Genomic DNA, 27,706 nt, shown 5'->3' on the forward strand with positions numbered 1-27,706 from the left:
GTACGCTGGAAAGATCTTGGATGCTAGCAAAGTCTAGAAGCCATTCTTGTGTTGTGCAAACTTTCTGAAGTGCAAGTTGTACGCTGCAAGTAATACGTAAAGCATGTAGGAAGTTGCTGCTGTAGGCGTTTTAATTTAGATGTAATGCACAGCAATTAAACATAGGCTTTCCTTCTGTATTTGTTATGAAAATGGTATCATAAGAAGGAAAATACGCATTAGGAATATTTTTGCTTATGAAGTGGAAGTTGACAATGCCTATAAACAAGGCAAGGCAAATTAGGTCAGGGCCTAGTTACACTTGAAAGTAAACAGCCGTTCTGACTGGGGAGACTAGTTAATAGGACTACAGTCCTAATACCACCCCCCACCCCCTCCAGCTTTTTGGAAAAGGCCTAGAAAAAAGTTTGAAAAATGAGCTCATAGAGAAGGGGGGTGGGGGAGCCCACTAGGTGACTAAAAGCTATGTCTCTAGTTGGACAAAGCTACTCTGCGAGAGAGAAATCCATCTTCCCTCAGTGGCAGAGTAAAGGCAACAATTAGAAATAAGGAGTTGTAATAAGCTATCTTTTTAAAATCAAGTGTTGAGGCTGTCCTTTGAGCATTTCCTCATCCCATTCCAGCCAAAGTGGGTCAGATACCTTAAATAGTTCTAAGCGTCTCTTGACTAACCCAGCTAAGATTTGGAGCTGTCCATTTGTGAAGTAGGAAAATAGCCGGTTTGAATAATGCCATCATTAATCCCTGTAGCCTTAGGGTCTGGATATGGACTCTTTGACAAGCACGATGAGTTGTAGACCTTTTTAATGTGTGTCCCCTTTTGCTACTAGTGTTTCTGTAGAGACCCTTGATCCATTAAGTACAGTTCTTACCTCCTGTGCCACTCCTTTCTCTCTCCTGGTTTCAGCTGGTAATGCTCTGCCTAACTGGGCAGTGAGCTAGCTAAAGCAGATTTGAGCACCTTCTACAAACAGAGCTTAACTTGTGCTGCTCTGCGTACATCTCTTGGATTTAGATTAAACCAGATGTATGTAGAGCTAAGCCTCTGAGCTATAAAAATGGAACGCTGTGTTAAGAGCACAAGGCTCTGCTAGCAACATTAGCTGCAGATTGGTTGATGTTTTCCTTCATCCTCTTCCATAGACAAAACCAAGGTAATGCTGAATTTACTGCAACAACTCTGTTTAACAGACCACTTTGTCCTTGCTCTGCAATCAACTATAATGTCCTTTCAGAATCAGTAGAAGCACAGCAAATACACTGAACTAAAAGAAGCCAGTGTTAAATTGTCTTGTTTAATGTGATCAGGAAGCTGATGGGAATAACCTTAACTCAAAAGTGCTGTGAAACTGAAATGTGTCCAAAACTTGTGCTGTACGTAGTGTCACCCTTAGTGGATTTCAAACCTTTTCATTTCCTGGCGATCAGTTCTAACTGTCTAGCGCAATGCAAATACGCTGTCTTCAGATGGTAGCAACTTGGATCTTTTCTTATATCCACAAGTGCTTTTTAAAGACGTAGTTTCTAAGTTAGGTCAAATTATCTAAAAACCATAAGCAGGATCTTTTTTCCCTCATTTATGTTAATGCTGGGCAAAAGGGCAGAAGCTGATTTGGAAACCTGTAAGCGGAAGGGTGTTTTGCAGTAAGGTGGTGGTGGTTGTTTTGCTGGTTTTTGTTTTTTTGTTTTGTGGAGTCTTTGGTATTTTATTTTCTCCCCCAGTACTCCTAGGCTGCAGAACCAGCCTCCAAGGCACTATGGAATTACTTCTGCAATTAGCTTGGCTCCTCCTACAGATATAGATTCCATTCATACTCAGAAGCTGCTTGAAGCGATGAAAGCATTGGGGGTATTTGAAGAGGAGGAAGAACTGAATCACAGGTATAACAAGACTGTAAAATTTGTTAATGTCCTGGGGGTTTTTTTAAGGCAAACTTAACATGAGTTTTCTTTACAGGCTGGTCGTTCTTGGTAGACTGAATCACTTGGTCAAAGAATGGATTTCAGAACTTGGTGAGAGCAAGGTAAGGTTTTTTGATAGGTCCTTATCAAAACAGCTGAAGCCTTTTTGTTTCTTCCAAAGGCGATACTAACTAGGATTTATGCTAAAGTTCAACATTTAACTTCCTTCTTAAGTATCAAGGAGATCTGTAGTAAGAGCCATTGAAATAATGTATAAAAGATACTTCAGATGAAGACCTTCAAGTCCTTGGGGCACTGAACAAATTTGTGAAGTGGCTCTATCAGTTGACTTGTAGCGGTTAACAAAGCTGAAACAAGACATTGTGGGGGGAGATAGATGGTAACTGGGCAGTAAACTTGCCCCAGACAGCCTACAGCACTCAATCTAGTTTGAAATTATTACTCTAGACTTGCCTTTGGTATGGCTCTTAGATGGTGTTAATTTACGTGGGTCTGCTGCAGGGAAGACTGATAATAGGTCTTAATTTGTTTAAATTGATGAAGCGACTGCTACATTACTCACCTTTTTTGTTGCTGTTGTTTGTGAGTTGCAAGCACTCCCTTCAGAAAAACAGTATCAGTCTATTAGACTAACAACTCGGTATGGGAGGGAGAAGACATTGTTTATGGAGGCTGTTGTAGTCTTCCTAAGTAACTTATATGCTAGTTAAACTTGCACGTAGGTCAACGTGTATCTTCTGTTCTCCAGAAAACTCTTTCTCTTCTACCCACAGAATCTTCCCCCTTCAGTAGTAGCAAATGGTGGTGGCAAAATATTTACGTTTGGTTCTTACAGGCTTGGAGTACACACTAAAGGTAAACTTTTGTTGTCTGGTCATAGTTGTAATGTTTGAAAGTGTCTTCCAACAGTAACAGAAGAAATGGCATCTCTTTGCAGGTGCTGACATAGATGTGGCTTGTGTTGCTCCTAGACATGTAGAAAGATCGGATTTCTTTCAGTCGTTCTTTGAAAAACTAAAACGTCAGGAGGAAATAAAAAAGCTAAGAGTAAGCAAGCTCTCTCCTTGATAGATTGTGCAACTCCGACAATAAGAATATTCCTGTTAAAGACTCCTATTGGTAGTGATTGTCTTACAGACCAAAATTAAAGAGGGACTTGTTTCTGAGCCCCTTGTAAAATACTGTCTACGCAGCAGGAAAGTGTTGAAGTCAAGCTTTTGGTTCCCTTCCCCAATGACTGTACGTCCAATGAGAATCTCTGTGGTTCACTTCTCCCCTACCCATGGTTTGGGAATGAGTGGGCTATAGTATCCAAAAGCAAGGTTGTCCCTAGGAGCCTTGCTTTCATCTTAGCTGTAGCAAGGGGCTTGGCAAGAAGGTAACTGCATGCAGGTAGAGGAAGGGGCAGCCTGAGAGCTAAGGAAGTTGAATGTGATGTGGAAAGGTTTCTGTCAGTACCTTTGCCATGGTGTTCCTCTGGGTGTACTTTAGGACCTCTAATTCATTCTTCTCTGGTCCTGTTCTTCTCTGGCTACTCAGCCTGAGACTTTGTAGAAGAGACGCACAGTCAGCTTTGCATAAAGTCAATAGGAGCTGTGCTGTGACTATACAAAACTGCCTTGTAAAATGACCCTCTGGTGCACATGTTGTGTACCTTGCGTATAGAACCGAACTCCTGAGAAGTGTTTCTCTCTGCCTGGTCTTCCTTGTGCAGACATTTTGAAAGACTTCATATGCATAGCTAATGAGCCTTTGTTTAGGTGACCGAAGACAGACTCAGTGGGCTGTGGCACCTTTCTGACAAGTGGTCTACAAAATTGAAAACTGTCCCATAAGGTAGCTGATAGCATCTCAGGCATGGTAGAAAATAAAAATACAGGAGGCTAGCGCGTGCTGTCAAACGCGGACAGAATTTCCTCGCTTTCTCTGGATGTTAACCAGTAGTAAGATAGCTACAAAAATCTCTTGCTTTTCTTCCTCACCACCAAGGTAAGTACCTTACAACCTCTGATGCTGATGGCTCATTGTGCACTGTTTGTTCATTACAATACATGATCAGCCTCCGAATCTCTTGGCTAAATAACTTGTTAAAGCTAGTATTATACCATCTTAGTGCTTGCTATACTGCTTGCAGCTTAGGAACAATTCTTTTGGTTTGGAAGCAACTCAGTCTTTATACTGAGTAGTTAGCAGTGTAAATTCTGCATTTGGTCGTAGTTCAGGAGAAACATTAAAGTAGCAAACCATGTTTTCTTACACAGTTATCCTCTCCTTTCCAGGCAGTTGAAGATGCATATATACCAGTTGTCAAGTTTGAGTTTGATGGCATTGAGGTAAGCATTTGTTTATTTTTTTTTTAAGTGGGTAAATTTTTTCTTGCTTTGGAATAGGATAACTTTTCCAGGGAGCTGTGACTGTGCTATATTGGACCGCAACGTATCCGAGGAGAAGACATTGCAGTAGAACGGGAGCTTATAGGAAAATAAGCCCCTAGGGAGCCTAGCAGGCATGGGAGCATCAGGGACATCTTTTTCTAGACCTGTGCTGTAGACCAGGGTAGCCTGCTTGAATAGCATTTATCCCTAGGATCGTGCAGAGTGGGAGCAGAGGCGGTGTCCTTGCTAAGTCTTCTTAGCTCTGCCAAGCTAGGTACCTACAGAGGGATGTGTACAGTGTAGTTCACTGTACGAATCATGTGAGCAGACTAAATGTTTTGCTGCAAATCCAAAATGAAGTGGTCATGGGACAAACAATCTGGAAAAGGGAAAGTGAAAGTACTCATTTGCCTCCCGCCTAGGTTTGTCAGCTGCAGGAATCCAGCTGTCTTGAATACATCCTATACAATGAATCAAGACCTGCCTGCTGTAGTACCTAAGCAAGTTACTGCTTGGTATCACTATCACGAAGAGATTTATTCAGTGACCTTTTTGTGGCCTTTATCTGGTACAGACTTTCACAGGATAATCTTCTTGCCTCAGACTGTACTAAAATCCAGATACTTCAGGATCAAAAGGGCTTACTGCATAAAGGAAATGCTCTCTCCTTTGCTGAAGGATAGTTGAGGTGACTGAACTTAAGTCTTAATTCTGTGAATAATTTTAAGTTCCCTTTTGATTGAAACTCTAAGTCTAGAGTAATCTTTTCCAACTTAAAATGCCCTCTTCCTTTCCCTGGCTTAAAAAGAAAGGGGTGATGCAGTGAAGGCTTTGTAAATAAAATTGGGAACTTCTAGAAATTACATTGAGTCTTCTGGCAAATAAATCTCTTGGGAGATGTATCTATAGTCACATAATTCTAAATACAAATGTTAACCACTCTTTTTAGACTTGAGGAACTGTCCCCCACCAGTGTGCTGTTTGCAGACTGCGGGGCATTCTAACGGTTGGCACTTTTTTCCTCTTAAGATTGATCTCGTGTTTGCAAGACTGTCTGTGCCAACTGTTGCTGATAATCTTGATCTCAGAGACAACTCGTGTCTCAGAAGCCTGGATATAAGATGTATACGGAGCTTAAATGGTAAGCATATTTGCACATCTTTAACAAGAAAATGTTACTAAAGTTGGTATGGAATGCACGTTACACACCCCAAGTTTCTGTACAGGATGCAGAAACTGATCCCCTGTATACTTGAGATCTGAGGAGGTGGCGAGTGGGCTTAGATTTAGCTGTTTCAAGTTGTGTGTTTAGATAGACCTGTGTTTCATGTTTCTTTGATTGGGGTGTGTGTGGTGTTCCAGTTTGCCACAGAAGCTGCTTCAGATGAATAGGTAGAGCACTTGATAGAGAAGAATGTGTGGTAGTTCATTAAAAAAAAAAAAAGGATATTTAAAATACCTGAAGCCGAAGTTGCTCACTGTTTAACACGGACTGGTTTAATTGTTCCTGGCTGTTGAAAGAAACCTAGCTTTCGGAATCCTGTAGAAGGGCCTTATTGAAAATTGTTGGCTGTGGTCTAAAGTATGAAAAAGCTGTTGGGGGCACCAGTTGCCTGAGGTGATACTGAATGTGTGACCTCTAATTTGTTATGTTATGTGTCTGTAAGGTTATGTGTAACCTCTGATTTTTAAGGTAATACAAAGCAAGTAATGCAAACTTGTTTTCATAGACTTGCAGGACAAACTGTAAGCTATTGATCCAGTATAGCACAGAACTGACTTGTACCTGCTACCAGGAAGTGCTGTACTTCAACTGTTTTTTCTTACAGGCTGCAGAGTTACTGATGAAATACTGCACCTAGTGCCAAATAAAGAGAACTTCCGGCTCACGCTCCGTGCAGTTAAACTGTGGGCAAAACGTGAGTAATGTGATTGTTTGTGATCTTTAAACTTTTCAGAGGCACCTCGTGCTGAAAAAACAATAGCGTTAGAAGTCCTTCATCTTTGGATAGCTGTTTAGATAACAGGTTTTAGTTCAAAACCTGTGTTTTGGTTTAGATTCAAGGACTGTCCGTGGGGTAGATTCTGTGTTTTTTTTAATGGGGGTAGAGTGGGGAGATGAGGGGAGTGCCTACAAGACAAGGTGCTGCATTGCTTACCAGGAACCTGACTAGAAAGGATAAAAATGCCCAGTGAGGTATAAAAGCTTGATAGATAAGGAATAAGAAAATACCGTTTGCGCATGTGACTAGAGCAAGTGCTAGAAGAATGGCAGAACCTTCTTCTTAAGGGAAGTTGGAGTGAAGCAGTAGCTGTAGCAGTGCAGGCAAATTTCAGAGTAGCAGCATTTTGGGAAGTGGTGTGGTACCGATTCTTTTTCTCATCGCTGTAAGGACCAACAGTTTTGGCCTCGTTGCACTGCAAAAATAACTGACTTGGAGGCTGAAGGGTGCTAGGTATTCTATAGATTGTGAAGGTGGTGCTGTAAATTTGAAGGACTATACTTGGGCATGGGAAGACTACAGGCTAAGGACAATGTCTGCATTGTAGGACGTGGCATTTACTCCAACGTGCTGGGATTTCTTGGTGGGGTTTCCTGTGCTGTGCTAGTAGCGAGAACGTGTCAACTCTACCCAAACGCTTTGGCTTCTACTCTGGTGAACAAGTTCTTCTTGGTTTTTTCAGAATGGTAAGAGCTATTTATGACTATTTTGATTTGCGTAAAGCAGTAACACTTTCTGAGGTGGTTCTTTATGTAAGATTTAGACCAACACCATTCAGTCCTACCCTGAATTACATGGCAGAGTTTTAAATGGACGGTCAGTTCCTGGCTTTTCTTGTTTAGGGAGTGGCCAAGACCTGTATTGCTGAAACAACAGGAAGAGAGCAATCTTAATTTACCAGTATGGGACCCCAGGGTATGTAGACATGGAATTTGGAAGCCTTTAACCTTTCTTCTAAGCTAAGCTGCTGGTGCCGAGCACAATTGTTTTAACATCACAGGTGAACCCATCAGACCGATACCACGTAATGCCTATCATCACCCCAGCCTATCCGCAGCAGAACTCTACATACAACGTATCCACATCAACGCGAGCGGTAATGGTGGAGGAGTTCAGACATGGTAAAGTTCTTTCCATGCTTATTAACTGCTTAAAAGGTGTAATTCTTGCAATATGAAACCACATTACCTGACTTGGTTATATTCCGTGTGGTGTTGTGCCCTTTTAGGCAGAAGAGTTCTCTGGGAAGTATACCTGTTGCAGGCAACAAGGGACCAGTTTTACAATGAACTGTTGTAGTAGGCCTGTATTGTGTCAAGGGAATTCCTGCGTTTTGATCTGTCAATTACTGTTCAAAACCTTTCTCTTATGAAGTTTCTATCACGCTCTGCTAGTCTTAAAAACAAAATGGTAGTAAGGTTTTCAACCTTAATTGTAGGTCTTGCAGTCACGAATGAGATTCTCCAAGGAAAATCAGACTGGTCAAAGCTCTTTGAACCACTGGGCTTCTTTCAGAAATACAAGTATGTATGAAATCTGTTACCTGAACTTGAAATGATTGCCGTACTGGTTAGCATAGTGAGTTTTAGCTTGCAGTCGAAATACGAGATGGCATTGATATGTTTGTTTTTCAGAAGCTGGAGGTAGTCATAGGAATTTTGGTAAGGATAAGTAGAGGGAAGATAGAAAAACTGTTTGTGTTTTGCCACTGACACTGTTTTTATTAAAAAAAAATCAGCTCTGATACTCAGAAGGCAGCAGAACGCAATTCTGAAGGATGTAATCAGTTTTTCTTCAGTTAATACTGTGCTGCCTGCAGGATATAATGTGTCTTGTCTGGAAGTCATTTTCTATACATTTAAGGCAGTTTTGGTTTCATTTGAAGGAATATCAAGTCCTGAGCTAGGATGTTACTTTTTCTTTTCTTCTAGACATTATATTGTGCTGACTGCTAGTGCCTCTACTAAAGAGCATCACTTGGAGTGGTAAGTCTTGCTTTGAGTGTGGGTTCAATACATCATTGACGCTCAGTTCAGTGTTGCGCTTCATTTGGTTAATACAGTTCACAAAAATAAAGTATTTGACTGTGCAGCTAGGCATGGAATACAGTACGGAGTTAAGTAGACAGTTCCTCAGCAAAACTAAAAGCTTTCTTGTGAAGGGAAGTTAGCATAAGTTATCTTGCTGTTTAAGAAGTTAACCTAAAGACCTAAGTCATGATGAGAAGGAACAAAGAGGGTTAGTGTGCGTATGCTCTGTGTCATCTGGAGAAGCAGATGCCAGGAGTCTAAGGAGACTACTTACCCAAGGCTACTTCAGTTAGGAAGATGTTCCTTGTTGCAGAGACTGAAGTAAATGGGGATTACTTGATGTCATCAGATGCGTAGTGGACACTGGAGAGCTTGATCTTTTACTGACTTACAGAGCAGTGGTCTCCAAACTTTTGTGCACTCCTGTGAGCAAAACAACAACAAAAATAGTCATTTTTGAACACATAGTTGCGGTCTATATCTACTTCTTTGCAAGTTACGTACACATTACTGAAGCTCTAATCTTTTCTTCCTGGACCCAGTGGATTGTCTTGTGCACCCCCTGGGGTACGTCCCCCCCGACACTTTGAAGACAACTGTTGTAGAGCCTTAGAAGACTTGGTTTCATAGCTTTTTTACTGGATGTAATATTTAATTTAGGACTAGATTGCACTCAATGCTAAGTTGCTCTGGTTAGGTAGTCCGCCTGTTCCAGAGCCTACTTTTCTCCAGTGAAGTGAAACAAGGCTGTTTAATCGGGGTGAAACCTGACCGTCTGCACAGAGTACCTGAATGCTGATAAATAGTGTTTACTGAGTTTTAATCTAGTAGTGTGCTCAGGCATCTTGTGTTTAGTGCTGGAAATGATCATCTCAGCATGCTTGGTAGTGGATAGGTAAATTGCAGGAGTGCTGATCTACTTTGTGAAAGGTAATGTGAGAACCACTTCAACTGTGGTTAGAGAACATGACTGCTTCTGACATGGTATTTGTCACTGTCTCAAGGGAGACATGCCAATAATAACTTGTTGAACCTGTGTGAATGGGCTGACTAACTGTGAGTCTTGAAATAAGGGGAAACGGTGAGGAATTAAGGTACTGTAATGTGTGTGGTGTTCTTATTCTGAAGAAACGAGTGCTTTGCCTGCCTTGCTCAAGTAAGCAAGGAAAATAGCTGTGTGTACCAGACCCCTGTTCTGAGGACACTTTGGTTATACTTCAGGGTTTGGCTTGCAGTTTAAGGCAAATGATTTAATTCTTGTGCTACCTCTGAAAGACATCTTCTTTCCTGTTGAAAAATAGCTCTAGTAGGTAATACCTCTTACCTGAACTTGTTAATTTGTTCACTTAAAAATCGTGTCAGCTACAGCTTGATGTCAGTCACAGTTAGGTATGCAACAAGGAGTTATGGGCAGAGGGCTTAGAGCCAAATAGTTTTTAATGTGACATGTTTGAAGTGAAGAAGGCTTATTGTATCTCACAATAAAGATGAGGAAAGTTCTGGCTGCAGTAAAAGCTGACGTTTTTGCAGTGACAGAAATGGCAGCAAACGGGGCTTAGTTTTGCATCTGGGAAAATGAAAAGCAGAAGACAAACCTGCTTCCGTTTGCTCTAAGAACAAGTTTAGTTCACCAGCTCTTGAATGGATTTGGGAATAGATGGCACATCTCTGTTGTTCATCAACATAAGATACTTGTGAAGAACGTACAGAGTTCTGACTGCTTTCAAGGGTAGCAGTGTTTTAGGTAGAAGGGTAAAATGCCAGTACTTCAATAGCCTTTGTGGTCATGATACATTTCTTGGGTAAGTCTCTGATGAGACTGTGTTGACTGGATCGTTTGTTTATTAAAGGAACTGTATTCTTCAGTTTGGCTGGAAGAGGGTAAACTCTTTTCACAGGTCAATCTGCAGGAAGAATAGCTTCTTTACTCAGGTGTAATGGAAGAGTTGTGCTCGAGCCTTTTCTAAACGGTTGTTCTCCTTGGTCTTTGGGGTAAAAAAGAAGTTTTGCTGCACTTCAAAATGCAGCCAGAGGTGCTGGGAATCTGCTTCTTGTTGATATTTTCATCACAGGTTGTATGTTGAAGTGTTGTGTCTGACCTGTTAAGAGCACAAGTTAAACTTACTTACTGCCTCTGTCTTTGGAAACTTTGAAGCTCCAATGTCCCTGGAAACATCTCCAGCTCCAGTGTGTGTGATATAAATATCTAGTATCTGCTCAGCTGAATGAAACTTACTACTTACTGACTGGTTAGCATTTTTGTACTAGCATTGTATTATAAGAAAGCATATAACTACTGTGCTGGATACAGTCAAAAATGAGTAAATGTCTCTTGTTCTTATCAGGATTGGCCTTGTGGAATCTAAAATTCGTGTGCTGGTTGGAAACTTGGAGAGGAATGAATTTATATCTATTGCACATGTAAAGCCACAGTCTTTCCCTGGCAGCCGAGAACTTTGTAAACAGTGAGTTTCATTACTTTTCTGAACTGAAGTGTGGCTGATGTATTGTACCTTGTTTATATTCCTTCACCTCAGCTTACCTGTGAGAGATGCTCAGTTACGTACCTACTGTTTGGTAGGTACGAGGTGTGACGGGCAAGGTTCTGAGCATGTAGGATCTTTTTAAAGAAGGGAGAACTTGAGAGAGGAGTTCTCGGAGAACTTGAGTATGGGCTGACTCCAGTCTTTAGCTGCTGCGTACAACTAAACTGTTTTGCTTAATCCCTTCTTGAGAGTAGATACTAGCACCCAAATAACTGGCATCTGTGCATAAATGATAGATTTGTGACTCTGTCTTTTTAGGAGTGGATATGTGTCAATGTGGTTTCTTGGAATCGTGTTTAGGAAAGTGGAAAATGCAGAAAGTGTTAACGTTGATTTAACGTGCGTTATACAGTCATTCAAGGATACAGGTAAGCCTCTATTTTGCTCTAGTCTCGTAGGGTTTCATATTTTTTTATTCTAGTGCAAGTTGCTTCGCAAAGTGAATTGTGCTTCCTTCTGGTATTAGCTATTAGCTATTTCTGTAGCGCGTGACACGTAGAAGATTAGCCTTAGAAACATACTATTTTGACGCTTTGGCAATGTAAGTCCACCTTGAAACAAAAGTGTGTACTACGGTCCTATATACCATATCCCATATGTGAAATAACAGTTCTGCAGGTCATGGTAAACGATCAGAAAGGAACTGCGATTCCTGAAGTGGACAGTCAGATGTGAAGCCAGGAGAGAGATGTCCATTTACTGGGTGTAGCTACACTTGTCAAAAGCAGTTGTCAGTTGCTGAACTTTGGAAGTGGGAATTAACTGTATCAGGCTCTAAAATAAGTTGTGAATGCCTGTTGACAGTATTGTTTCCAAAAGAACAGTTTGTGTATGATACCATCCCAGAACTTTGAAAGGCAGTGAGTGGTCGCATCGTAACGACATGCAGTCTTGCACGTCAAGCTCCATGTTCATCTTACTTTATTCCTTTTGATAGATGCAGAAATGAAGTAATATCGCAAGCGTTGTTAGATAATGCTAGAATAAAGGGGGTTGGGGCTGAGCAGTCGTCTGAAAGTATAGGTCTTTTCCACAGTCTGTTTACTTCTTCCCAAGCTGACTGCTCTTGTGCCTTTCAGAAGTGCACGTGTGCTGTGAGGCTCATGCCTTGCTATCATAATGACAAACTAAGGAAATCGGGTTACTCTTCTGAAGTGACAAGTGTGTTTGGACAAAAAGTTCTAAACAGTGCACTCCTTTAAACTCTTCATCAGTGCAAACAAACATTTCTCCATGGTACCAGCGTGAGCTGTGTGTTGTGTTGCTCAGACAACATGAGTAAATGCAGTAAAAGCGGACCTTCTTTTTAGCTCACGCTTTGGGATATGAGAAAAGCACAGAAAATAGGCATCAAAACGCTTGTCTGAGTTTCAGGCCAGGTGGGGTGACTTCCTCAGACTTGCACTGTTACCCGAACTGATGCTTGTCTTGTACGTTACATCCAGTGGCACTGTGTTTGAATGTTGTGGCAAATGTAAATCACGTCAACAAGGTTTGTGTACTGCTGAGAGGCTAGAACTAATGTTAAATCCTGTATTTCTGTGCACAGACTTGATTAGCAGAGCTGTGCGCTCTCAGTTTAGTGAAGCACAGCCTATCGTGTGTTTCAGATATAGGGTTTGAACGCAGAGAGATTGGCCAGAAAAGGTATTTCTTGAGAGGTGTGATATCCTTTGGCAAATGTGGGAGTGACCAGTAGTTACGTGCAAGAAAGCTTTTATCATGTGCCTTGACTTTGAGAGAATATTTTTAGAGGGCAAAGTTGATGGGCTCAAGAGTATAAGGCTCACAGTTTGGAAGGCTTTTGTTAAATGAACTTGATCTCACTTTTCCATAAAAACATTATTGAATTTACTTTGAAGCAACTGTTCCTGCTGGTGTGAATGTTCATATTTGTGCTTTTATTTCACTTCTAGATCTCCTGCAGAAAGACTTGTTGTAAGCCTTTTTGTTTGGGTTGCATGTCCTTCCTTTGATTCCCACTCTGTATGCTAGTAAGCTGACTTTCCAGCTATGCTCACGACAGGCTTGTTAAACTTGTCTAAATGTGCCTTAATTCTGTAAAAACTGCTGTGCTAGTATAGCGTTTTTTAGTTGCATGAAAGGTTGTTTGCAGGCACTTAAGAAGAACTGGTTTAAATTGTAGTGGTTCTGATAAGTCAGATGTCCTTCAAATCCAGTCTGTCTTGGACAGGTAGAGTTTTAACACCTAAATTACTGAAAAGTTGTATGATGTTACAGAACTGTTAGGAAAAAAACGCACAATCGCCACTGTAAATATCAAATAAACAAAACTAGTCTGAATCTTGAGTAAGGTGTCTGTTCTCTCATCAGCTGAGCACAATTGGGTTGATTCAGAAAGTCATCGAGATCTATCTTCAACCAGACAACTAAGGGTTAAGGAGTATGATCTCCTTCAGGTTAAAATCAGCTCAGAGGTGAGCTGCATGACTAGCAAACCACAGCTGTAACTGAGCACATAAATGCATGTTTGAACTTAAAATAGCTGTTACGTATCTGGTCTGTACTGGATGTGAAATGGGCACCTGGGGTCACTTTCATCTTGAGACAACTTCTTGTTCTTTGTTTGGGCTGGGCAGACTTCAAGGCTTGCTGTTTCTAACAAAACCATGTGTAACTTTGACAAATACCCAACGCAAACATTCCCACTAAGCTACAACACTAAATTTCCTGTTAGTTTACAGCCAGGCTAACTACCTCAGTGTGCTAAAGGAAGGTATGAAGATCGAGGCAGCTCATGTGAAGAGAAAGCACCTCCACCATTTTTTGCCTGCAGAAACCTTACAGAAAAGAAAGAAGGTATAATAAAAATTGGGCTCTTCTGGCAATATTTTTTTTTTTTGCTTTAATAATTACTTGAAGACTTCATTATTTTGATGTTGTTGTTTCAGCAAAGCATGCCAGGTACTAGTCAAAATGCTGGTGGGCTTCAGCGCAAAAGGACTTCTTCAGATGGAAGCTGTTTGGACAGTTCCAGAGACACGGGCTCCAGAACACCAGATAATTCCTCTTTGTTACATAAGATTTCTAAAGTGGACACCTCTACAGCCGGGAGAGAAAGGTTAGCACCATAACCTTAAAGCTGTGAAGAAGCTGCTTTTTAACTGACTCGCGATGTGAATGAGGTCTAGGATTTCCTGTTTGAATCTGTGTTGTTCATAAGCATGTGGAGGGCTCTAATGGCGTCAGGAACAAAGCTGTCATCTCCTTTGGGCACGTGGGGGGAGGCAGGTTAAAGAAATCCTTGAAAAAATGAATTTAATGTACAGGAAGACATGTCAGAAGAAAGGAGAAGTGGATACCGGAGGAATTATTTGGTCTTGAATGTAGATCCCCTTGGGCTAGTGTGTAACTTGAAGCCGGAGTGTTTTTTATGTAGGTAATTTTGTTCCTTCTAACAAAAAGTATGGTTAATGCCAAGCAGTATGATGTTCTGCTGAAGTGCTGATCTTGATCACAGCAACACTAGAGCTGCTGCTGCCTTGGTGCAGCAGTATGAGAACTCGGGCAGTAAAAGTGTGTGTCACTTCCTGGGAGGTCTGCTTGTTCATGAGCTACTTCAGCCCAGGAGGAATATGTAATCTTGAGAGTAATAGCCCAAGAGTACCAAATGTGTAATGCCTGCTGTGTTCAGACCATTTGGTACTGTAGGAGTAGCATTAAAAATAAAATAAAATGGGATGCCTGTATAGGTAGAGCAGATACATTCATGAAAAGCAGTACAGAGTGCTGGATATACTAAGCTGGAAGACAGTACAAGTACATAGAGACTGACTAAAAAAAAGGCTGAAGTTTAAATTTGCGGTCTGAAGTTCAGCAAAATGAAGATCTCGTGCTAGATTGCCTGTGAGTTTGTTGTTTGGTAGAGCTGTGACAATGAGCTAAGAAGATAGACATGTGTCTTGCATGGGCTTTCTGGAAAGGAAATGTATAGTATTTTACAAACGAGCATTTTATAACTCTAGCATCTGACTCTTACAGAAATGCTGTGTACCAGAAATCTAACGGTGCTAACAAGAGAGAGAAGCTACCTCGTGTAGCTGTGCCATCAGTGTCTAAGGGACCCTCCATTCCTGTTCCTGATTCAAGTATGTATTGACGTAGTGGGTGGAATGCAGTCTTTAATTTCATGGCTGAACTCTAGAAGCGCGGTGTCTCTTACAGAAGTGGAGGCTACAGTTGCAATACGAACATTGGGACCTCCAGTTGGTAGCACCATTCCAGGACGTAGCACAGCTTCTCAACCAGGAGCACGTTTTGTCCAAGGACAGCACGAATTAAGTGGGACTCGAATTACAGATCCTAAGAACACTGCACCTAAACGACCTTATTCAGTGACCACTGAAGGACCTCATTCACCTCCATCAGAAGAACGCCCCAAAACACTAGCAGACGGAGAAAAGGTAAGGAAGGGGGGCTAGGCCAGGGAGGGTTTGAAGTAGAATTAATTCTTGATGTGCAATGAATGACATAACTGAGAAGAAATGCATATATGCATCCCCAGTGGATTCAGGAATCTAAATTTAAGCATAATGCTAGTTTTACTAGGATGTAGGTGTGAGAAATTGTCTTGAACGTACTGTATAGCTATTAAACAATTCTTTTTTTCCCAAGATCTGGCACTAGTGACTGTTTTTGGTCTGGTGGCAGGCTCTCCAAATGCTACTGTACTTGTATATTACTGCACTGACCGATTGCTCAATGAACTGGAAGCAGTTCTTAATTCAGAAAAAAACCCCAAATCTCAAAAGGAAGAGGATATGAATCTTATAAATGTGGATGTATGAGCTAATCTTGTTCTGGCAGATGATTTTTGAATGCCTCTTGATAGTTTCGCTGCTTTAGAAATCAGCAGCCTACTCAACAGGTTGTCCACTGCTGAAATGACCGTGTGGAGTTGCTTGTTAAATCTTGTTTTTGTGGAGGCTTTTGATGAATGCTTGATTTGTTTTCTTGCTATACATAACTCTCCTTAAACAGCTGTTTGTGTGGCTTGACGTCTGATTTGAGGCACAGAACAACTAGAAAAAACTCAATTTTGACACTTGTAAAGAATCAGCTTGCAGAACTGTTACCTACTGTTGAATACTTCAGGTACAGAGTTCAAGGTTTGGGTAGTACGACTTCTTGCGAGGCTTGAGATTCCTGTGTGGTAAGGGTAGTGTTGTCTAAATGTTGTTTTAAGAATGGCCACTAATATGTTTAATGTGTTGACTGGAAGCTGTACTCAAATATGAAGGTAACTTCAGTATAGCAATTAATTTTGAGTCTGTGTGTTCTGTTCTTCTAGTTAACTGGCCAGGATTCAGCATTCAAAGGCGGTGGCAATCCAGAAGATGTCAGCAGCAGATCTACAGACAATGTAATTGGGAAGGGGTTTTACTCAGTGGGCTAACTGAAAAGCTGAATGGACTCTTCTAGTGCCTAGACTACCTCACATCAATACTCTACGCGTTTATTGATGTAAACAAAAATATGCTTTTTAGTTTAACTTTTTTCAGTCTTCATTTCCCAAATATATTCTTGTAAGAGTTATCCCTATTAGTCTTTTTAAAAGTCTTGACTGTCACTAGCTGAAACAGCTTTGGAAAAGGCCACAAAAACCAAGCTGCCCTGTGACTTGGATTCAGAATGTATGTAAACAGGTTAAGTAGTTACTGCAACCACGTTGTGGTTTCAAGTGTGTATGAACGTGCTTGTATTCATTTGTGCTTTCCTAGTGCATGTGCATATATTGTTCTTGTCTTAAACTATTTTCCCGTTTGGCACATACACTCCTGGTCATCTATCACAATGGTGCTCAGCTTCCTCAGCTAGCAGCTGTCCCCTGCCTAACACGGCCACGCGCTACACAAGTATTGCCTCCCATGGAGGCCCATAAATAATTGACGTATTGAAGACAATGCAGCAGAGGATGCTACCAAGGTATGGAGATGATAGACGTGTCCCATGCCGTTGTATCTGATTTTTGTCTTGAGACTGCTCCAGCATGAGACTTGAGGGCTTTTTTGTTGTCGCTGGGTAGGAAAGCTAAACTCAGAACACACAGCTGAAGATGTACTTAAACATTGCAATAGCCAAGGCTGTTGTGACACTGCTACCCACCTGCAAGGTAGAGTCTTGAAAGGAATTGGCATGCAGAGAGTGTTTTCAGATAAACCCTGAAAGCTGTTCTACGTGGTTACATGAAAACTTGTAGTAGTCTGAAGTTCCAGTTCTGTAAACCGGTAACACTGCTTACCCAGTTAAGTGCATGAGGGTTTTTTGAGGGGTGGGGAGAAGTTCTGATCCTATGAAAGAAATGTTGTGCTATCTCTTTATTGTAATTTCTTTATAACTTGGTGTTTTTGTAAATGAAGTTGTATGTTTTTCCAGAGTATTTTCGTATGTACTGTAAAATACTGTCTTCCAAAAATAATTTTTTTTTTTTTTTTTTTTTTTTTAATGCACGTGGGATCTGCTTAAAAACCCCAAACAAGTAAACCAAATGTAAGGCGGGCAGGGCAGTGCCACAAAAAATATGTTCTACAAAATGATGATGTCATGGTAGAGTAAATTTGAGGAGACTAGGAACACTGCTTTCCTGCTTCTAGTATTTCCAGGTTTTGAATTCACACCCTCTGAATAGTGCAGCTTGCAAACTGCGTTGACAGCTGAAGTCCCAGTTTGCTGTGCGGACAACAGATACCCCTGACTTCTTTTAAAATTAGTTGCTTGGCTTAAACCGCAATTCTGAGCTCTGATCATCTTAAGCATCCACCTCAAACCCTAGTGACAAGACCGAAGGGGCATGTAGCTATCTTGCACGGCCTTCATTCTCCAGCATTCCCCCTACTGCTGGTATTCCAAACTTGTGGAGAAAGCATGACCATGACCATATACTTACCTTTTTTTTCCCTATTACCTCTGGTTTCCAGCTTGCTTCAAGTGCAATTCATCTCCTAGAAAATGTGCCTTAGTGGGTTTGAGAGGCCTTATTCCTCCTTCTCCCCTCGAAAAAACCCAAAACTTAAGAGTGCAAGGCTTAGGTTTACTCACAGGTTAAAATTAAGAAAGAGAACCCATGTTACTTAAGTGGCTTTTCGCAGAGCTACACCTTGAGTTTATAAAATGGTTACCTTGGTTTTGTGACCTGTGTTAAAACCATGGTCTTTCAATACTGTCAGGTCTGTGTACTAGTTACAGTAGGTATACAACTTCAGCACTTGTGTAAATAAAACTCCATCGTGAATTTGAGGGAATTAAAGCTGAAGTAGGTGATAAGATAAACAGCAAAGCAACTATGAAAAGTGTTTTGTAATGGTCTACAAGCCTGTAATATTACCATGCTTTTAAACAAATTCTTCCACTTGAATATTCCAAGACGGTTAAAGGCTGTTGTGCCCTTAACCTCTAGTCAGCACATGCATTTCTGCAGCTGGTCTCAAACTAACCTGGCTAATTGATATCAAAGTATATGCCTTTACATGGATTTTTTTTTTAACTCTTGCTTTGCAGAAGTATCTTCTAATTGTGCTTTGTTGTTGTTTTTATCCCCCCTCACTCTTAGGGTGTTAAGAAGAAGTTTAGGAAGAAGTCAGGTTACTAGTTTCCTGGACTTGATCCAGCATAGGTCAGATTACACGCTTTAATCTACCCTGACTCAACGCTTGGCCCCGTGCAGAGTGATGTTGCTGTTCTGGAGTTTCCCTGGCTATTGCAGAGGTTGGATGCTGCCCCAGCACTGTGCAGATTAGATTACAGCTGTTTTAAATAAAGTTCAAACTGCACCAATTCAACTGAAATGTTTTCCTTTGTTTATGGAGCAAGTCTTCTGTCAAAGTGATTGAAAGGCAAGTTCCTCATGCATAAAGACTCCTCTCCCTACAATCCACAGAAGGAAACAACCCAAGCTAGAGACAATATTGCCAAGCGTGGTTCCTGTCCTTTAGGGTGAATCCTTCCAGCAGGCTTTCATATGCTCTGGGAAACATATGCGGTTATAACTTTGCAGCTGCTGTTGACTCTAGCAGTCCTGTCTGAATCTGGTCCAGCGTAGGTCACCAAGAGTCAGTGCTAGAAGAAGCACCTCTTAGCTGTTACCAATTGCATCATCACATCACTTCCTGGCATAGTGTCTTATCACTGATCATCTGGGGACAGAGGTTTTTAGTCATTTGCCAGATGGAGCTGGTAGTAGGGCAAGTTCTTTCTGGAATACCTGAAGGAGAGAAAAGCTGTATGTGGCCTTCTTTCTCATTTTTGTTTTTACTGAAAAGTAAAGCAATCGGTGCTAGCTTTGCAAGATCCTCAGGGTTATCGACAAACCCCAAGTAAGTAAATGCCTAAACTAAAACAAAACCCAGTAACAAACGCATTGTTTTCTCTTGCTCCTACCACAATACATCCCCCTAAGACCCTAAACCCAATACTGAATGTATTTAATTGTGATCGTGCTGAAGACAAGATGACCAGAGCCAGAAAATATCTTGGACTTGAAGGTGAGGGAGGCTCCTTGATACCAGACTTCCTGCAGACTTTGCTGTTTTCTGTCTGCTTTCTTAGCTGGTTGCTCTGTGTGTGGGGCTTGGAGGTCCAGCTGGAGGGGGTGAGGGATGCATGATCAATCTCCTTAAAGAGGAGCAGCTCTGCATTGAAATTGTGTACGGTTAGTAACTTTGAGCAGGACGTTCCATTGCAGGAGTTAACATCTCCTGTGGTTTTACTTGTTAGGTCTAAGCAAAGAAGTGGTTCGTGTGAAGTCGCCTCCACTTCTGCTGTTGCAATGGATGTCCCTGTAGAAACTAGAGAGAGCAAGTAATAAGAGGGGTTGGAGGGACCAGCCGCAGCCCCCTGCTTCCTGGCCAGCTCTGCTGTTGCTCTGCCTTTCGTCGAGTGCTGCGGGGCCAGGTTGGACTAAGCAGAGTCCAGTGGCATGTTTTCCGAGAAGGAGGCGAGGGGTGGGCTGTTGAGCGCTGCCTGCTGCCTCCTAGCATGCTGGTCAGCATGGACTCCCTCCCCTTCCCTGCGCCTGAGGGTTTCTTCAGCCACCATCTACCCCTGGGGTGCCCAGCTCCGAGCGTCGCCCACGGGCTCGGGGCTCCAGGCTGCTGGACCTTGTGTAGTTTCGGGGGGGGCTCTTGGCAAAACGGTAGCCTGGGGGCTGATGCTTACCTTGTTGCAGAAGATGCAGCCTGTTGGGCTTTTGGCTGTCTGACCTTCAGGAAAGGGCTAGAAATCAAGAAAATCAGACTGGGACTGCTTGTCCTTGGGCAGTTCCTCTTTGCTGGGAAGACCCTGTCTGAATCACCTGCTGTCTTCACCCAGTCTTGTTTCTTACTCACACCTCATCTCTCCTCGTTTTGGCTGACCTCAGACTCTTGCCCGTCTTCCTTTCTCACCCCAGTCCGTCTTTGCTTCCTCTGCATTTGAACCGGGTGGTACTTTATTCTGTGCTGATGGAGTGAAAATCCCAGGAATCCTGAAACCAGAGGAGAGCTAACCTACCCTGTTTTGGTTTTAGTGTGTGGCAGCCCGGCAATCAGCCACCTGCTGCGCGGACCATCCAGCTCACTCTCTGCAGGACGTGCAATGGAGAGAAAGCTGCAAAATTTGGCTACTAAGCAAGTCTGGCAAGCCTGGGTAAGTTCAGTCTTTTCCAAGGTTCAAGACGTGCCCAGATACGTGCGTGTTTCCAAAGGACGAGCAGAAAGTCCAAGAGTGACACCAGCATAGCCTCTGTGCTAAATTTAATGTCCCTGTTTCTGAAATGTGGAGAAGTTAAGACTTTCTAAACGAAAGTTTTGAAAATTCTTTGAATCTAATTGAAGCAGCCTGTGTTCCTCATGATCATTCTTAGCAAGGACTGAGTCGTTTCTGTTGTGTTTTTCCTGAAAATCAGCTGGAGGCCCACTATAGGTAATCCTACACCAAAGAAAAGTTTCTGGCAAACTTGGAGTAACTGAACATGTGGCCTTAAAATAGGACGTGTTGACTAGCCATAACCTACAAAGTACCTACTTGCTACAGCATTAACTGAAGCTAGAAAATGCTGTAATTTATTTTGTCCCTGCAGTTGTAGTTCCGCTCCATTTTTCCTGTGCGCTCCCTTGGCAAGAACAGAACGTTATCATAAACGCCGTAGCCAAGTGCATGCACACAAGGAAGAAAAGCTGAGGTTTTGTGAATCACTTGACGTAGCAGTGCTTGGCTGTATGCCTTCAGCACTGCTTTAGTGTCTTTGTTGCGATTTTTGTCAGGCTGTCTTTCCTGTCTTACTACTTTGATATTGAATTTGCATCTTATTATGTACAGCCTTTGCTACTACTTGAGCAGAAGGGCGTAAACCTGTCGTTGTGAGCAATGCAACAGAGATTTCTGATTACTAAGCTAAAGAAGTAACAGCTATTTTAAGTTACATCTTTTCTGCTCTCCCAAATGAGGCACGCATTAGACTGTCAGGAAACTGAAAGTTGGTCCTGCTTCTGGATAGTATATACAAAAGCAAAAGTCTAAGTATTTCTGGCAAGAGTTGTAAGTGGTCATTACATTCACTTCTGGTTTTGTCTAGATGGTGTAGCATAGGTTAATTTTCCCCACTCATTTTGAGTGTTTTTGCAGGTCTTTGCCACGACTGTACCTTTTCCACTATGTAGGATAACAGCTGTTGGTACAGTCTGTAAAGCAACCCAGCGTAGGTTTTGTTCAATACATTTATAATTTACCAAAAAATAAAATAAACCAGGTGGAAGCTTTGCCTGTAAGAGAGGTGCGTGGTTGGGGTTTTGACTCTTTACTGTGTTGCTATGAATGTATTATTGCATGTCCCCAAATTTAATAAAGGTAGTCTTGTAATCAAAGCTTGTTCAATGCAGTGAAGAAGCACAGTGAGCGTGCTTCCAGGGCCTAAGAATGAGCTATTGCTTAATGAGTTGCTTAAAGCCCCTCAAATAAAAGTGGACGAAACACTCAGTTGAGGGAAGTTGTCATACCCCTTCTCTCCAGCTTTAGGAGTGTGAATCTTCCTCGATTTCTGGAACAAAGCTGTTGATCAGTCTCTGCTGCTTGAGCGTATTGTGAGCAAAGATGGAGACCCTCTTGTAAAGGGAGCCACAGAGAATTCTGGCTCCCCTCCGTCTTACTGAGCCCAAACAGGAATTTAGGAAGATCCCAAACTTGTGTTCATAAAGCACTGCTGTGCACACTGCATTAGAAAGCTCTGGGTTTGGAAGGCAGCCAGTATCTTCATCCCTCGCTGGAGATTCCTGCTTCATCAGGTGTGGTGAGTCAACTCTCTGTATATAGCTCAGGAGCCAAACACTCTGTTCAAGGGAGCAAAAATAACACTACATTTATTTACCCCTGGGTTTTGTTCTTTCAAATTAATTACAGGGATGTTTATGAAGCAGGGTTGTTGACCACGCAAATATGGGTTGTTCATAGTAATACATATAGTCTGGGAGAAACTGTAATTGCCATGCTAAATATAATTTATTCTGTGGTTCCATTCACCGAAATATTTAATTTTATTTTTCGATTCTTCTTCGAGGGGCCCTTCTGGGCATCAGAAGCTGAAAAATCCTTGACTTGAGACTAAACATTACTTAGCAACAACTGAAAACAGCAGTGTTATCAACATTCTTCTCACGCCTAACTCAAAACCATAGCACTGTACCAGCTACTAGGAAGACAATTAACTCTTTTGGTGGGTTGACCCTGGCTGGATGCCAGGTGCCCACCAAAGCCGTTCTATCACTCCCCTTCCTCAGCTGGACAGGGGAGAGAAAATTATAACAAAGGGCTCCTGGGTTGAGATAAGGACAGGAGAGATCATTCACTAATTACCGTCATGGGCAAAACAGACTCAACTTGGGGAAAATTAACTCAATTTGTTTCCAATCAACCAGAGTAGGGTAATGAGAAATAAAACCAAATGTCAAAACACCTTCCCTCCGCACCTCCCTTCTTCCCGGGCACAACTTCACTCCCGGATTCTCTACCTACCTCACCCAGCGGTGCAGGGGGATGGGGAATGGGGTTTACGGTCAGTTGATCACACGTTATCTCTGCCGCTTCATCCTCTTCAGGGGCAGCACTCATCACACTCTTCCCCTGCTCCAGCGAGGAGTCCCTCCCACAGGAGACAGTCCTCTACAAACTTCTCCAACGGGGTCCTTCCCATGGGCTGCCGTTCTTCACAAACTGCTCCAGCATGGGTCCCTTCCACAGCGTGCAGTCCTTCAGGAGCAGACTGCTCCAGCGTGGGTCCCCCGCGGGGCCACAAGTCCTGCCAGAAAACCTGCTCCGTGGGCTCCTCTCTCCACGGATCCACAGGTCCTGCCAGGAACCTGCTCCAGTGGGGGCTTCCCACGGGGTCACAGCCTCCTTCGGGCATCCACCTGTTCCGGCATGGGGTCCTCCATGGGCTGCAGGTGGATATCTGCTCCACCGTAGACCTCCATGAGCTGCAGGGGGACAGCCTGCCTCACCATGGTCTTCCCCATGGGCTGCAGGGGAATCTCTGCTCCGGCACCTGGAGCATCTCCTCCCCCTCCTTCTTCGCTGACCTTGGGGGTCTGCAGGGTTGTTTCTCTTACATGGTCTCACTCTGCTCTCCAGCTGCCATTTCTGTGTGCCCTGCAACTCATTTTCCTTCTTAAATATGTTATCCCCGAGGTGCTACCACTATCGCTGATGGGTTTGGCCTTGGCCAGCGGCGGGTCCGTCTTAGAGCCGGCTGGTATTGGCTGTGTCGGACACAGGGGAAGCTTCCAGCAGCTTCTCCAGAAGCCACCCCTGTAACCCTCCTGCTACCAAAACCTTGCCACACGAACCCAATACAACTCTATCCCAGCTGAAACCAGGACAAGGAAGTTCATGGAGAACTGTCTCCTGTGGGAGAGACCCCACGCTGGAGCAGGGGAAGAGTGTGAGAAGTCCTGCCCCTGAGGAGGACGGAACGGCAGAGACAACGTGTGGTGAACTGACTCCAACCCCCATTCCCCATCCCCCTGCGCTGCTGTAGGGGTGTAGTTAGAGAATTTGGGAGTGAAGCTGTGCCCGGGAAGAAGGGAGGGTGGGGCGAAGGTGATTCAAGATTTGTTCTTATTTCTCATTATCCTACTCTGATTTGATTCGTAAGAAATCAAATTTCCCCAAGTCGAGTCTATTTTGCCCGTGATGGTAATTAGCTGAGTGATCTCTCCCTGTCCTTATCTTGACCCACGAGCCTTTCATTGTATTTTCCCTCCCCTGTCCAGCTGAGCTGTGGAGTGATAGAGCGGCTTTGGTGGGCACCTGCCAGGGTCAACCCACCACAGTGGGTCTAGGTGATGCAGAGTCTACTTGAGGGTGCTCCTGTAATCACTAGTGGGTGGGATTTAGTGCAGTTTTGGCTATCCAAAAGAGAGCATTTCATTCACTTTTGCTTCTCTCTGTGAATCGAGGGAGTTCGCTGCTTCAGCGTGTGACTTTTTTTGTGTATGAAGAGTGAATGTGGACAAAGAGAGTCCAAGCAAGGAGGTGTCTGGGTGGGTCTTGGCATCTGTGCTTGACCCAGTAATGTGTATTCCATTGGTGCATGGTCATCCACTGTGGGAAGTGGACTTCAGTGGAGGTAACATGGACTTAATATACACCTGAGGCATGTATTTTGTTGAACTATTCCCATTTGGTTTTGCTTGTTGGCAATTAAGAAGCATCCTCCTGTGTCTGGGTGCAGCTCCTTCTCCAAGAAAAGCAGGTGGGAATTGGTGCCAAGGGGTTAAGACATGCAGCTGTGGATGTGAGTGGAGAAAGCTCTGATTTCATAGAATCGTTGAATGGTTTGGGTTGGAAGGGACCTTTCAAGGTCATCGAGTCCAATCCCCCTGCAATAAGCAGGGACATCTACAACTACATCAGGTTGCTCAGATCCCCATCCAACCTGACCTTGAATGTTTCCAAGGATGGGGCATCGACCACCTCTCTGGGCAACCTGTTCTGGTGTTTCATCACCCTCGTCATAAAAAATTTCTTGTATATCCGCTCTAAATCTACCCTCTTCTAGTTTAAAACCATTCCCCCTCGTCCTATCACAAGAGGCCCTCCTAAAAATTCTGTCCCCACGCAAGGCTGCTGTAAATCCCGGGTGGCTGATGAGAGAAATGCTGGGGTTGGGGGGGTAGGACAAAGCTTGCCCATAGAGTGGCCTCTGCAAAGGGTCTTGACTTCCCTCTATGTTCATAGTCAACTAGGAGATGCTCAGGATCAATAGCAATCACAGATTGCTGGTATCACTGAATCTGGAAGCAGAAAAATAAGGAAAAGTGGAAAAAGAAGAAATGCTTTCTTACTGTTACTTATTATAGAAACCTTTTTGCTTTGACTACACTCCTGAAATCCCTCTGATGAACCCCAGAAGAATTGCGGAATTAAGGAAAATTACGCAGAGAGACGTGGCTCGTGAGGGAGTTTTGCATGTTAATGAGCCCTCTGGTGCCGAGTTCCCGAACTGCAGCTCTCGACAGAAGATGGAACAAGGCTGCTGAAACCCAAAAGTCAGCAGCAAGCCTCCAAGTTTCCGAGGGTGTTTGCGAGCCCCATTGAGGACCACCAGTGGAGAGACCGTGGAGGGGATGAGCAGACGAGGTGACCATCCCTGTGGGCGGGTGAAGGAGAGCCCAGAAGCACTGGATCCAGGTAGAAAAATGAAGGTGGCGGTGGCTGGGAAAGCCCTTGGTGTGTTTTATCAAGCAGGACAGCCAAGGCCTGACCCCCATCCCCTAGGAACAGGGGCCTTTCATCACGGGTGTCTCAGGGCTCTTCCTGAGGGCAGTGAGATGTGAGGGTTTGCGATGCCGAGTGCGGGTCAGTGGTAGGACACCTCCCAGGCTCTACCAAGGGTGAGGAGGCAACAAAAGGCCGGGGCTTTAAGGAACTGGTGTCCCCTCATGGGCCTCAGTGGAAGAGACAGCTGCCGTTGCTCAGAGGACATGGACCTCAGTTCTGCTGAGGGTCCCAGCCCCACCAAAGCCCTTGGCCATCCCGACCACAGGCTGTCCTATGCCTGTGCCTGTTTTCCCTGAAGATTTTAACCACCACCCCTCTTTCCGACCACACCCTGACCCCATGATGTCCCAAGCTTTACTGATGACTCTCTGTGCTCAGGGAAGGAGGAAAAGAGAGCAAGATCAGCTCATGGGGCATGACTGAGCACAGCCACCCTCAGCAGCGGGCATTCACCCCCTACCGAGGCGTGCACACAACATGGAAATGTCTCTTTCGTCCCTGATTTGCACAAGAAGGGTCTTCCTTCCTGCCATCTTCCCAGGACAAACCTCCTGCTTCTCCTCCTCAACCCACAGACAACCACTCCTTTCCATTTCTGGCCTCAGATATGGTTTAAGGATTTGCTAAAGCCATCCACCTTCCCTTTGTTGCTCACTGAAATCCCTTGACACTCTCTCCCAACCCTACACACGGCCAACCACACACATGGCCAACCACTGCTGCTCAGGGCAGCTCTTAGAATCATAGAATCATAGAATCATTTAGGTTGGAAAAGACCTTCAAGATCATTGAGTCCAACCATCATCCATGCCCACTAAACCATGTTCTGCAGTACCTTGTCTCCGCACTTTTTGAATACCTCCGGTGATGGCGACTCAACCACTTCCCAGGGCAGCCTATTCCAATGTCTGACAACCCTCTCCGTAAGGAAGTTTTTCCTAATATCCAACCTAAATCTCCCTTGCCACAACTTGAGGCCATTTCCTCTCATCCTATCCCCAGCCACCTGACAGAAGACACCAGCACCCACCTCACTACAACCCCCCTTCAGGTAGTTGTAGAGAGCGATAAGGTCTCCCCTCAGCCTCCTTTTCTCCAGACTAAACAGCCCCAGTTCCCTCAGCTGCTCCTCATAAGACTTGTGCTCCAGGCCCCTCACCAACTTGGTTGCCCTTCTCTGGACACGCTCCAGCAACTCAGTGTCTTTCCCGTAGTGAGGGGCCCAAAACTGAACACAGGACTCGAGGTGCAGCCTCACCAGTGCCGAATACAGGGGAACAATCACCTCCCTGCTCCTGCTGGCCACACTATTGCTGATACAGGCCAGGATGCCGTTGGCCTTCTTGGCCACCTGGGCACACTGCTGGCTCATACTCAGCCGGCTGTCGACCAGCACGCCCAGGTCTTTCTCTGCCGCGCAGTTTTCCAGCCACTCTTCCCCAAGCCTGTAGCGCTGCATGGGATTGCTGTGACCGAAGTGCAGGACCTGGCCCTCGGCCTTGTTGAACTTCATACAATTGGGCTCAGCCCATCGATCCAGCCTGCCCACATCCCTCTGTAGAGCCTTCCTACCCTCGAGCAGATCGACCCTGCCTCCCAACTTGGTGTCATCTGCAAACTTGCTGAGGGTGCACTCAATCCCCTCGTCCAGATCATTGATAAAGATATTAAACAGAACCGAGCTCAACACCGAGCCCTGGGGAACACCGCTTGTGACCCACCACCAACTGGATTTCACCCCATTCACCACAGCCCTCTGGGCTCGTCCATCCAGCCAGTTTTTCACCCAGCGAAGAGCACACTCGTCCAAGCCATGAGACGCCAGCTTCTCAAGGAGTATGCCATGAGAGACAGTGTCAAAGGCCTTGCTGAAGTCGAGGTAGATAACATCCACAGCCTTTCCCTCATGCACTAGGTGGGTCACCTGGTCATAGAAGGAGATCGGGTTGGTCAAGCAGGACCTGCCTTTCGTAAACCCATCAGGCTGGATCAGGCTGGGCCTGATCCCCTGCTTGTCCTGGACTTGCCATGTGAGTGCTCTCAAGACAAACCGTTCCATA

The 27,706-nt window shown here is 43.9% G+C and overlaps 2 protein-coding genes across 2 annotated transcripts; both read left to right on the top strand.

The window, feature by feature from the left end:
* The first annotated feature begins 1,281 nt into the window (after positions 1–1,281).
* Positions 1,282–4,211, top strand: LOC138690406 (poly(A) polymerase type 3-like). The gene is made up of 4 exons (XM_069809351.1): positions 1,282–1,881; positions 1,958–2,024; positions 2,697–2,778; positions 2,861–4,211. The coding sequence occupies exons 1-4, from the start codon at positions 1,835–1,837 to the stop codon at positions 2,989–2,991; spliced, it is 327 nt and encodes a 108-aa protein (XP_069665452.1). The 5' UTR covers positions 1,282–1,834; the 3' UTR covers positions 2,992–4,211.
* On the top strand, positions 3,310–14,997 carry LOC138690604 (poly(A) polymerase gamma-like). The gene is made up of 14 exons (XM_069810659.1): positions 3,310–3,315; positions 4,203–4,256; positions 5,328–5,439; positions 6,128–6,217; positions 6,849–6,987; positions 7,144–7,216; positions 7,302–7,422; positions 7,740–7,824; positions 8,233–8,286; positions 10,677–10,796; positions 11,136–11,245; positions 13,576–13,697; positions 13,790–13,959; positions 14,880–14,997. The coding sequence occupies exons 1-14, from the start codon at positions 3,310–3,312 to the stop codon at positions 14,995–14,997; spliced, it is 1,374 nt and encodes a 457-aa protein (XP_069666760.1).
* The last annotated feature ends 12,709 nt before the right edge of the window (positions 14,998–27,706 follow it).

The sequence above is a fragment of the Haliaeetus albicilla genome, chromosome 22 (genome assembly GCF_947461875.1).
Source record: "Haliaeetus albicilla chromosome 22, bHalAlb1.1, whole genome shotgun sequence".
Classification (NCBI taxonomy): Eukaryota; Metazoa; Chordata; class Aves; order Accipitriformes; family Accipitridae; genus Haliaeetus; species Haliaeetus albicilla.